General features: G+C 33.3%; 2 protein-coding genes across 2 annotated transcripts; one reads left to right on the top strand and one right to left on the bottom strand.

The window, feature by feature from the left end:
• Positions 1 to 999: 999 nt before the first annotated feature.
• LOC131623334 (receptor-like serine/threonine-protein kinase ALE2) lies at positions 1,000 to 5,433 on the top strand. Its single transcript, XM_058894341.1, has 9 exons — positions 1,000 to 1,420; positions 1,878 to 2,177; positions 2,254 to 2,367; positions 2,483 to 2,590; positions 2,704 to 3,075; positions 3,199 to 3,492; positions 3,637 to 4,029; positions 4,104 to 4,347; positions 4,550 to 5,433. Exons 1-9 carry the CDS (start codon positions 1,345 to 1,347, stop codon positions 5,226 to 5,228), a joined length of 2,580 nt encoding a protein of 859 aa, XP_058750324.1. The 5' UTR covers positions 1,000 to 1,344; the 3' UTR covers positions 5,229 to 5,433.
• A 303-nt stretch (positions 5,434 to 5,736) lies between these two features.
• LOC131623336 (protein HOTHEAD-like) lies at positions 5,737 to 10,652 on the bottom strand. The gene is made up of 6 exons (XM_058894342.1): positions 10,458 to 10,652; positions 9,994 to 10,354; positions 7,595 to 7,905; positions 7,102 to 7,487; positions 6,345 to 6,913; positions 5,737 to 6,244 (listed from the first exon to the last, which is right to left on the bottom strand). The coding sequence occupies exons 1-6, from the start codon at positions 10,537 to 10,539 to the stop codon at positions 6,190 to 6,192; spliced, it is 1,764 nt and encodes a 587-aa protein (XP_058750325.1). The 5' UTR covers positions 10,540 to 10,652; the 3' UTR covers positions 5,737 to 6,189.
• Between the last annotated feature and the right edge of the window lie 1,200 nt (positions 10,653 to 11,852).

Raw genomic sequence — 11,852 nt, 5'->3', positions numbered from 1 at the left:
AGCATTTATACTTTAAAGTAGAGTTTTTACTTAATATAATTTTATTGTAACCATCTTAATAATACATCTTTAAGTGAAAATCATACTTAGTCACATTTGGACTTTAAACCCTATTGTACATCTATATCACTACTTACTATAACTTCAAGTTTTTTTTTACCAAAAATTAATGGAAGGAACCAAATAAGATGATGGAAATGAAATTAAGGGGTTAACTTGTAATGTTTTATAGTTAAGAGAATAAAACAAAACAATAAATTAAGATAAGAGACACGTGGACTAAATATACCACTATTTTAAAATTCTATTTCTAATTAATAGGGGATTTGGGACCTTCTCAATATTATTTTTTTTTAAAAAACTCCTAATTAAATTTTCCCTAAACTCCTTTTGTTACCTTAATTATTTGTAAATTTTATTTTGGTCACTTAAATTACTTTTATTCTATTTTAACTCATAAAAGTATTAGACATTTGAATATATCAAATTTTTATGTTTTATTTTAGTCCTTTCAATTATATTATATATTAAACAATAAATACTTTTTATATAACATTACATTTTAGTGATTATGAATCTCACTTATAAAATGAAGAATTAACCATAGAAAATATATGATGGACTAAACCAAAATGATAAGCATCTAAAATTTGTTACAAAAAACCAATATAAAAAGAGAGGGAGAGGAAAAAACTTACATAAAGAATTGAAATTCTATTTTAACTATAATACCTAAAACTTATATAAAGAATTAAAATTCTATTGTAATTATTTTTAATACATTCTCATTAATTCTTGGAAATACCAATACTTTAGATCAAAAAAATAATTAAGATATCCAATCCCAAAATCCTAGTAATTGTAAAATGAATCATTATTACCTTGATAAACTGAAAATAAAGTCAATGATTAAGGTCTTAATTAATCAAATTAAATTCAATAAGTCTCTAACTTTAAGCCCAATATTTATGACTTTTCTCTCTCTCTCAAGCACACTCACATATTACATATGCACACAAACCCCACCAACTCTACTCAAGAGTTACTGATCTTTGATGCTTAAAGTGTTCTACCCTTGTACTTTTCTCTTTCATTTTCCTTTTCTTTGAATAACAATGATCACAGTACTTTCACAGTTCTCATGTCTTCAAACTTTAGTTTTGAAAAAACTGATGAAACATTGGTGTTCAAAAACTTAGGTTTATGTTTTACTGTCACATGCATTAATGTTTTGTTTCACATGATTCTGTTTCTACTGAAGTTACTTCAATTTGTTCTGTCATTGGATTTTTTTGTGAAAGCTGAGAGGTTTTTTCAGTTGATCTAGCTTTCATTGAGCAGAAAATGGAACTGTTGCTAATTTTGCTGCTATTTAAGGTGCATTTTGGACTCAGTGCTCAACAGGTTCATGAATATTCAGGTATGAATGAGAATGGTTTATGTGTTTTTGAGTTCTTAATTTGTTGATGAAAAATGAATTGTTGTTCCTAATTCATATATTTGGGATATTTGCTGGTTCAATAGTTTTTGGATATTTATAGTGTATAATGATATGGGTTTATGTGATGATTTTCTCTCTTTTAAGGTTAATGTTAGTGTAATGTAGATGTTAATTTATGTCATTTCTTTCATTTTGTGCAGTTTGATATGAAATATTTCACAGTATTGAACAATTATGGTTAATTTCGAGATTTTAAATTACTCTTTTAGAAAATATTTGAAGTGAACATTGGATCAGGATCAAAGATCTAGTTGGTTTGCTCCAATGCTGTCAATGGCAGAAACATTTTGTTCAAATTCTGCTAAAGTTGTTATAGCTGCCATTCCACAACACTTTGTACTAAATCGCTTATAAATTTTATCGTTTACACTTGCAGACTCCAACCTACTACATTTCAGATTCAGTGGTCATTTAAGTATTGCAGTGCCACCAACAGTATCATCTTATGTTCCTTCAAGTATTGCGCAACCACCTGCCAAGTCATTGTCGGGCGTTCCTGCAAGTATTGCATTTCCACCCTCCAAGTCAAATGTCAGAGCTCCTACAAAGAAACCGAAACATGGTTCTTTGGATTCTCCAATATCACATCATAAACATCACTATACCGGTAAAAAGAACCGTAATCCAACTCTAGGACCGACCTCCACAATCCAAGCTCCTGCTTACAGCAATCAAGGTTTGATTCCCTAACCGAAAGTGCTTATATAAAGTTATTACACAACTTTTACACTGAAATTGTCTTGAATACATAGGTCCTTCATACCTCAAACCACATCCTCCTTTCTCTTCACCAAACACCAAGTTTATCCAAGCACCTGTGCCTGCACCTGCACCATCACCGGCTTTTCGGTCAGGCCATCTAGATGGTATATATCCTTACTTATTTATATCACTGCTTTAAATTTTATTATTTCATTTCACTTACCTTTTCTTTTAAATATCACCTGACTATTTGTTAACTCTTTGTTCATCAATCATCAGTTCCGTCTCTTCCACCTAGAATTTCACCTATAGGTTCATCCTTGAACAAGATTAAGACTCCACCGCCAACATATGCATTGGTTCTTCCCCCTCCACCTCCTAATAAAGGTATTCTAAACTTAATCCTGTATATATATTAGCTCAAAGTATCGTTTAAGTTACATGTGTTCATTCTTTTATAATAATTTCAATAAACCTATCGGATTTTGATCCTCCTGCAGATTGCTTATCCGTCACTTGCTCAGAGCCGTTAACATACACACCTCCTGGTTCACCTTGTGGTTGTGTATGGCCTCTTCAAGTTAAAATCCGTGTCAGCATTGCAACATACAAGTGTTTTCCTCTGGTTTCAAAGCTAGCTTATGAAATTGCAGCGAGTGCTATGCTGAACCATACGCAAGTTCGTATCGTGGGAGCTGATGCAGCTAATCAACAACTAGAGAAAACCGATATTATCATTAACATGGTACCAAAAGGAGTAAAATTTGATGATACCGTGGCATTATTAATATACAAGAAATTCTGGCACAAGGAGATTCTAATAGATGGTTCCCTCTTTGGTGCTTATGAAGTACTCTATGTTCATTATCCAGGTTATACATTGATTACAATTTTGTTAAGATTATTTATGATATCTAGTGAATTTATATTGTATGCTTGGTTTCATTAGTTGGCATCTCTCTAGATTCATACTTTCGAATAATGCATGCTTGCAGGTCTTCCACCTTCACCACCTTCAAATCCCTCGGGTGTTTCTAGTATAGATGATGGACCGAATCAAGGTCGTGACAACAATGGAATGATGATGAAACCTTTAGGAGTAGCTATACCAAAGAAAAAGGAAGAAGGGAGCAACGGAAGAATGGTTTTTATAATTGCGCTGTCATCAGTTACCGCTTTTGTACTGTTCCTTGGACTTGCTTGGCTTTGTCTGTTGAAATACAGTTCTTGTATTCATCAACATGAAAAAGCTTCAGATAACTTAATGTCATCCTCTTCAAAACACTTAAGTAAGTCCAATAACTGATTCAGCTAAAGCTTTATTGATAGTTTAGGTACAATATAAAATAAAGATCTTGTTTTCTTTGAGCATGATAAAAATGGAATCATTATCGAAAGATGTTATTTTATAGAATTTGATTTGAATGTGGCAGGGGCAACCGGGCCATTAAATCATGGGATTGTGTCAGGATCTGGATCACGTTCCTTCGGTTCGGGAACAATAGCATTTACAAGATCTGCCAAGAATTTTTCCTTGATTGACTTAGAGAAAGCAACAAATAACTTTGACTCTTCTAGAATATTAGGAGAAGGTGGCTTTGGACTTGTTTACAAAGGTGTTCTGAATGATGGGAGGGATGTAGCAGTAAAGGTTCTCAAAAGAGATGATCAGCGTGGTGGCCGTGAATTCTTGGCAGAAGTTGAGATGCTTGGCCGCCTACACCATAGAAATTTAGTTAAACTGATAGGTATATGCATAGAGAAAAGGACTCGTTGCCTAGTGTATGAACTTGTCCCTAATGGAAGTGTGGAATCCCATTTGCATGGTAAGAAAAAACACATTTCAAGAATTTCACCAATACTTACCTAAGTCAATGGTCAGTAATCTCTATTTTACCAGGTGCTGACAAGGAAAGTGATCCATTGGATTGGAGCGCCCGGATGAAGATTGCTCTTGGTGCAGCTCGGGGATTGGCTTATCTGCATGAAGATTCCAATCCGTATGTCATACACCGGGACTTCAAGTCCAGTAACATCTTATTGGAACATGATTTTACACCCAAGGTTTCGGATTTTGGATTGGCTAGAACAGCACTGGAAGAGGGAAACAAGCACATCTCCACACATGTCATGGGTACATTCGGGTAATAATCCCTTGCTAACACTTTCTCTTCATGTATTGTTGATAATTTGATGATGAAAGATTTTAACATGCTCACAATGTACTCATGTTATTTCAATATCTTTGGTGTTTACTTTCGAACTAGGGTTGCTGCTCTAGAGTTCTTAACAACAATTCCTCAGATTGTAAACTGAATTCATCTCATTGATATCTTTCTTTTGCAGGTACTTGGCTCCTGAATACGCAATGACTGGCCATCTTCTCGTCAAAAGTGATGTTTATAGTTATGGAGTTGTGCTCCTTGAGCTCCTAACCGGTAGAAAGCCTGTTGATTTGTCACAACCGCCAGGTCAAGAAAATCTCGTGACTTGGGTCCGTCCACTTCTCACAAGTAACGAAGGTTTGCAAACAATCATAGACCCAGATGTAAAGCCAAATGTGTCTATCGATACAGTGGTAAAAGTTGCAGCAATTGCATCCATGTGCGTGCAACCAGAAGTATCTCAACGACCTTTCATGGGAGAAGTTGTTCAAGCCTTGCAGCTTGTATGCAGTGAGTTTGAGGAAACAAACTATATAAAATCAATTAACTTTCACGAAGACGATCTTGCAATAACTAAGTTGGAAGGGAAGTTTTTGGAGGTTTCAGACGAGAGAGTGGAGTTTTCGGAGTGTCAAAAATCACTTTATGGCTATCAATCTGGTGAAGAAAATGTAAGATTATCAGCTTCAGAGCTGCTTAGCACTTCAGGCCGGGAATTTGAGTCATTCAGGAGGAAATCAACTTCGGGGCCTATTACCACCGAGAAGAAAAGACATTTCTGGCAAAATTTGAGAGGTTTGTCTAAAGGTAGCACAAGCGATCATGGATTTTCAAATAAACTATGGCCTGGATCCCATTAAGCTTTCGCCACTTCTTAAAACAAATCATGATGTTTATCTTTCTTCTTGTTATAAAAAAATGGATTTTTTTTCATGCTCAACACCAATAAACTTGTGTCCTTTGTATAAGCTATTTTATGTTACCATTGAAATATAGAAATTTAAGGTGTATCATGTATTTTCTCAGCTCCTAAAGTAATATAGTCAGATATGAAACACTTTCACATGCAGTTTATTAAAGCCAAGCCATTATATAAGAACTTTATCTTGAATTTCAGTGCACTTCAACAATATTTTTTAAGCTATAATTACAGAAAAAGTAAATCACTTAATTGTTGAGTGAATACTTAATTTTCTGGAAAACCAGTAAGCATAGACAAATTTGTTCAAAGGAGTTTAGTTATCTACACTGTAGCACCGACATGACGCCGACACTAACACTTATTATTGCGTTCAATTTATTCATTTTTTAAAAATTATTACTGGTGTCGATATATCCGTGTACATAATACTACATAATGCAGATATATTAAATTGGTAATGAAAATAAACAATTTCTATTGTGATTCTGTGTAGTTATACATTCTGATTCATATCTTTACATGGATGCTACAATTTTGCTTCCTTTTCAATTTTATTTCTTTTAGTTGCCTTCAGGTTCTTATGCCTTTTTTATAAATTAAAAAAAAAATCATTTTACTAACCAAAAATGATTATTATTTTCTCTTGAAACAGAATCTAAAATACTTCACCAAAGTAACTTATTCCTCCTCAAAACCAAGACTTTCTTGATTATTAATAATAATTTTTTCTAGAAATTACAACAAATAAACTACATCCATTTCCAATCCTACAGCCAATTGTTTTTTTTTTGTGTGTTTTTGTTTTTGATGTGCAAAAGTTTTCTTATCTTCATATTACACACATTTGTTTGTTTCTATAACACTTGAAGTGAATCTTCAAACTGCACTTTATTTCATCCTTATATACCAGCCAATTTTCCCAACCTATCTCTCAATATCTTCACTCCCATGTACCTGTCACAAACATAAACAGAATATACTTAGCACGATTTAACGATAACACGTGTTTATCATTGTCACGAATACGATTCATGTATGCAAACGTAGCACGTACCTTCCCATCATCATTACAGTGGCTTGAGGATTTGTTCCTGGTGATTCAGTAAACGTCGAACCATCAACAACTCGAAGTCTATCAACATCAAGAACCTTATAATCAGGACTAACTACCTTCCCGACATGACATCCACCGTGATAATGCCAAATCGTGATTATAGTGTCTTTGCAGAACTGCTCTAGGGATGTTGTATCATTGGCGTTTTTCGGGATGAAGTTGACATTAGCCTTCACACTAAGGTTAAGAAGTTTCTCGGCGGTTTTTTTCTTACACAATGTGTAGTTTGTGAAGTGTTCCGACTGGATTACTTTTAGTGCCATTCTGATCCCGTCGACGCAGCGTTTCAGATCGCGCGGATGACTGAAGTAGTTGAAGGTAATAGAAGGATTGTCATTCACATTGGTGTTGATCAACTTGAGCTCGCCTACGGACCAAGCACTGCCGACTTTTGACAAGACAAAGCCTCCCTTGAATGCTTCGACCGGTATGTCTCTCTTGTTCTTCGCGTAAGCTTGAATAGCTTCTATTGATCTTTGCTTCGGAGGAATTGTCGAAAGTTGTCCAATCTGGTTTATCATTGAAAAAATGAAACATTACTTTACTATGAACATTTTCTGTTTGCATTCTTAAGAACGAAAGTCTTATTGTTTTCACTTTATTTCTCGATTTTATAGATTTGTATAGGAAACATATGAAACAAATACAAATCATTGAAATCGAGAAACAAAGTGAAAACGGAAACATTATTGCATACCTCAGCGGACATGATACCGTGATGACAGTGAATGCTACTGTTGGACTGACTGAATCCGCTACTAGCCTCAATGTATATACCTTTCTTGGTGATACCTACAGTTTGAATGAGTGATTGATGAACTGGCCTATGAGAAGGAACATAAAGTGCATTCATCGGATTATCTATCATTCCCTTTCCAACGAAACGGTTGTTAAGAACCACTGAGATGTTCAAGTTTTGGAGATCAGCTTTAGGCCCAATTCCACTTAGCAATAGCATTTGAGGTGAACCAATTGCTCCACTAGACAATATAACTTCACTTTGCATATTGTTTCCTAACATTGCTTCATGTTGTTTCCCATTTTCATCATTGAAAATAACCCCTACAGCTTTTGGTCTTTTACCTGCAACAATAGCATGTTACTTCAGTCACAAGTAACTTTCAAAGGCCTAATTGACCGTAATTTCGGATTCGGATTCTCTGCAATCACAATGATGATGTTATAGATACCTGTTGTATCAAAAACAATTTTTTGGACAGTGGCATGGACCAAGACAGTAAGTTTTTCAGGGTTTCCAGAAGCAAGAAGTTCAGCAGATGTGTGACGACGACCGAATCTGTCAAAAATGGTTCCACCAACTTTTGTTCCATAAATATGATCATAAGTGAAGCCATTAAAAGGAGAGACTCCAGTGTCTATAAGGCTGTCCCTCACTGCTCTTTGAAAAGGCGAAAACTTCGGACGATGAACAATCTGCTTCTCAACCCAAGGGTATGACTCATTTACAAGCTTTGCATCCCAACCTACCTTACTTATAAACCTGCATTTCATATTCCATATAAACTTTCGAATTTAATCCGTATGCATTGTCAGAATATAAATTTCTTACGGTATTAATCAATTATAATCGTTACATTATTTAACATAGTTGACTAATTAAATCTATCTTAAAATTCATAAATACAATTAGTTGGTTGAGAAAAGAAGGTTGATCAGTGTTCTGGCGTGTAAGGTGGGCTATAGCTGAGGGTGGCAAAACAAATCTTGTCTGCTGGTCATGTTCGTTTAACCTGCAATATTTTATGGACTGGGCCAGGATTTTAGACCCACACCTTATACTTTGTCCGCCCAACCTCATTTTTTGGCCGGCTTTTGAGGGCGTAGGCATTAGTAGGTCGGACATGGGATTTTCTGCCACTTTTAGGCCTTGGGAGTGCGTGGCTCGCTCCGCCCCATTTTTTGGCGGGATGAGTCAAGGTTTCTGGTCCGCCCTGTCTTTTTTATTTTAATACTTTCGCATGGCGAGTCTAAATTGGACGGACATGTCCATTTGTCATATATAACTATAACATTGGTCTAAAATTTTGCTATGATTAAATCGTGGTTACATAAATTCTCATTACACATTTTTCACAGTTAAATAGACTCTCAAAGTTTTGTCATGGTTCTAAGTTGAGAACCACGGAACTTCATAAGTTTAAGATATATTGGGAGAAATTAATTAATAGTACTAGTATAAATGAATTGATAAAAAAAATTTACCAATTAATAATGAATTTAATTAAATTTTGTAGTTAGAAAACTGTTACATTTAATTATAGCAATGGTTGGGACCATGCTGAAAAATAACTTGAACCATATAATATAAAATGCTTTCTATCAACTAAACTTCTACCTGTGTTAGTTATAGCCTCTAATTAATACTAACCACTTTTAAAAATTCTAGAGAAAAAAAAGGCATAAAATAAATAAATACTTAGCATTATGTAACCCACTTATATAACATAACTCTCTAAATTAAATGCAACAAAACAACTATTGGAGGTTCTTATGTCTTAATATGGACCTCTAATATCTAAAGGGCACCCTTAATGAGATTCACCAAAGTTGGAGGTTTTTTTTTCTTATGACAATGAATGTATTTTCTTCAGATCTATCTTCCTACCTAATCACTTTAAAAGGACCACAGCTAGCATTTAATTCAATTTGACAAGTCTTTCATATAAGCAAAATGCAAACACAAATGTCACCAATATGAAAGGGAGGGTCAATATTTACTATTTTAGCCTAAACTAATAAATTTTCTAATGCATGGATCTCACCTCTATTTTAGCCTAACTACTATTTCTTTCTTAATTAAGTAGTATTTAATCATTATAAATATTTTTTTCTAGTAATTTATAGGTCGAATTTCACTTCTTAGAAATGAATAAACGAGATGATGTGGGTCCGAAACCGCGCCATTGAAAATCAGATGTCTCTCCATAATTATCATCTGAGTTATCTAAATAGTATTAGTAGTAATAACTATATAATTTAAGAAAATTTAACAATTAATACATCTTAAGCAACTTTAATAATAATAAAATATAACCTTAAGTTGGGTAGTGTACCTTCAACCAATCATATAACACCATTTAATTTCATCATCTTTAATTATTTATTAAATGATACACTTTTTGGTTATTTTCAATGCATTTTACACTAAAGGTAACTCTACCCAACTTTTTGTATTGGGTAGATAAGAATTCACCTTATTATTAAACATGGAAGAATAAAACACTGACAAACACTTGACCAAAAAAAATCACTGACAAAGAATTAATACATCATCATCTTCCACATACCTAGATGCAATGTATTCCTCTAGAAAAAAAAATTAATAAACCAAAATTTTGAACTATACCATATAGTTTATAATTTATAAACTCACATAATTGAAATAAACATGTCTGATAAAAAAATTTCCACTCAAATTTTTTCTTCATTCAAATACAAATTAGTTCGGTCAGTTAAATCTGTTCAAATAATAGTTATACAGAAATATCAGATGCAGCTGTGCGGTCGAAATTCAATTTTATCTTAACAAAGAATTGAAAAATCAACTAGTATGAAGAATTGAATTTACCTTGGGCTAGCTCTAGTATAGAAACCAGCATTAATAGAAGTGCCACCACCTAAGACTCTCCCTCTTGCATTGAAAACTCCATCAGTTGAAACAAAGTACTGTGAAGCTGAAGTTGATGAAAGATCTGCCAAAGTAATATGAAAATTCTCAAGAAATGTTACATTTGGATTAGTGAATGGTACACCCCCTCTTTCTAGTAACAACACACTGAAATTCTGTGAAAGTGTTGCTGCTAAAGGACACCCTGCACCTCCTCCTCCAACTATTATATAATCATAAGCTTTGTTCAATGATGCATCTGAAGTTGATGGTACTGATGAAAATGAACTAGCTTTTTTTATATAAGGGTACTCTTGTTTTCCTGCAAATCAATCACATGCAAAAATGAAAGTAAAAGATAGATGAGAATTTAGCCTATGGTGTGAGAAAAATGTTATGTGGTGATTGATGAGAAAGAAATGAACCTTGAGAAAGAGGTAGAAAGTTGCAGTTCCAGAAGCATAGAAGAAAGAACAGTGAGAATTTAACTGTATGAATTGAAGCCATAGGAATCTCACAGGCTTTTACAAAAAAATGTTTACTCACTCACTCAAGAACTTGTTTCTTCTAAATCTATAAGTGTCTTCCTCTGGTTGGTCTTGTTTTCTGTGTACATCATATAAATACTTTTAAAAATATGAGACCTAACTACTATAACTTAATTAGGATAGTAACATGATTAATTAGTATTAGCATGGAAGATTAGAAGACAAATATAAATTAACAACGTTAACTAACTGCCAGGGTGGACTACACTACAGAACTCAAAATGTCTCACAGTTAAACCATAGTTAATTAGTATCTTATAACAGATTTGTCACTGTTAAAATGTGACTAAATAAAATTATTTATTTATTTTGGCACAGATGGACCTTGTCAAATTTATATAAGATCTCCAAAAATTTAAAATGTCAAATTTATATAAGACCTCCAAAAATTTAAAATGATTCTGCTAAGGATTATATTAAGTTTTTGTATATAACTAACCTAACTACTATATTCTCAGATCGCATCTGCAATAGAATTAGATAACAATGATCTTTTTAATATTAACGGGAGATTCTGAGTTCAAATTCATTCGTAAAAGCGTATGACTAGTAAATCTCTTAAAAACAAAGTTTTATTGTCTGGTATAGTTCTCGCGATTTATGAGATTAATCTCTGTAATTACATGTATATAGCATATGTATATACAATATTGATATTCAAAAACAATGTATTCATAAAAACACTTGTAACTATAAGTGAATAAAGCATTTAATGATGAAATGAATGCTGCGGTTAGAGTCAAGTGTCTACAACCGTTCGATTTGACAGTGTATTTTCTGATGAATTTTATACAAAGACAGCTCACTTACTAGGCTATACAATGTGTAATAGTAAAGTCGTATATATTTAATATGCAACCAAAACTATACAAAATTCTTTTATTATTTTTCCCTTTATTATGGTTGATGCTATTAGAGAGAGCATTGTCTAGACATTGTCTATTCAACTAACCATTGTACTTGAATTAACAGCCATTAATTCCATCTTTCATTGTTCAGCAAACTACAGTAAGAAGGACCATGGTGAAGGAAAAAGATGGAAAAACAAAAAGTAGTTTGAATAATTAATTGTATAGCTTGAAAAAGTAAATTTATCTCCTTTTGCTTTTTTTCTTTGTGAATTGATCACGGCAATATAGATTTATGCTGGTAATAATGTTCACTACTAAAGGTATTCTACATTTAGTATAGGTTTTTTTATCATGGAAATTGATGTAGATGGCTATGCTTGTGAATTTAGTGACTAGTTTAATTAGGAAGTTAGTTTTGGGG

The sequence above is a fragment of the Vicia villosa genome, unplaced genomic scaffold, assembly GCF_029867415.1.
Source record: "Vicia villosa cultivar HV-30 ecotype Madison, WI unplaced genomic scaffold, Vvil1.0 ctg.000060F_1_1, whole genome shotgun sequence".
NCBI classification, from domain to species: Eukaryota; Viridiplantae; Streptophyta; class Magnoliopsida; order Fabales; family Fabaceae; genus Vicia; species Vicia villosa.
Note: the sequence above shows the minus strand (reverse complement) of the source record. Positions and strands in the feature narration are given on the sequence as shown.

Excerpts from the sequence above, each read along its gene's own strand:
- LOC131623334 (XM_058894341.1), top strand. The coding sequence starts at position 1,345 with ATGGAACTGTTGCTAATTTTGCTGCTATTTAAGGTGCATTTTGGACTC. Across the intron at positions 2,368-2,482 it reads TCGGTCAGGCCATCTAGATG|TTCCGTCTCTTCCACCTAGA; the intron begins GTATATATCCTT and ends ATCAATCATCAG. Across the intron at positions 3,493-3,636 it reads ATCCTCTTCAAAACACTTAA|GGGCAACCGGGCCATTAAAT; the intron begins GTAAGTCCAATA and ends TGAATGTGGCAG.
- LOC131623336 (XM_058894342.1), bottom strand. The coding sequence starts at position 10,539 with ATGGCTTCAATTCATACAGTTAAATTCTCACTGTTCTTTCTTCTATGC. Across the intron at positions 10,355-10,457 it reads CTTTCTACCTCTTTCTCAAG|GAAAACAAGAGTACCCTTAT; the intron begins GTTCATTTCTTT and ends ATTGATTTGCAG. Across the intron at positions 7,906-9,993 it reads TATACTAGAGCTAGCCCAAG|GTTTATAAGTAAGGTAGGTT; the intron begins GTAAATTCAATT and ends TATGAAATGCAG.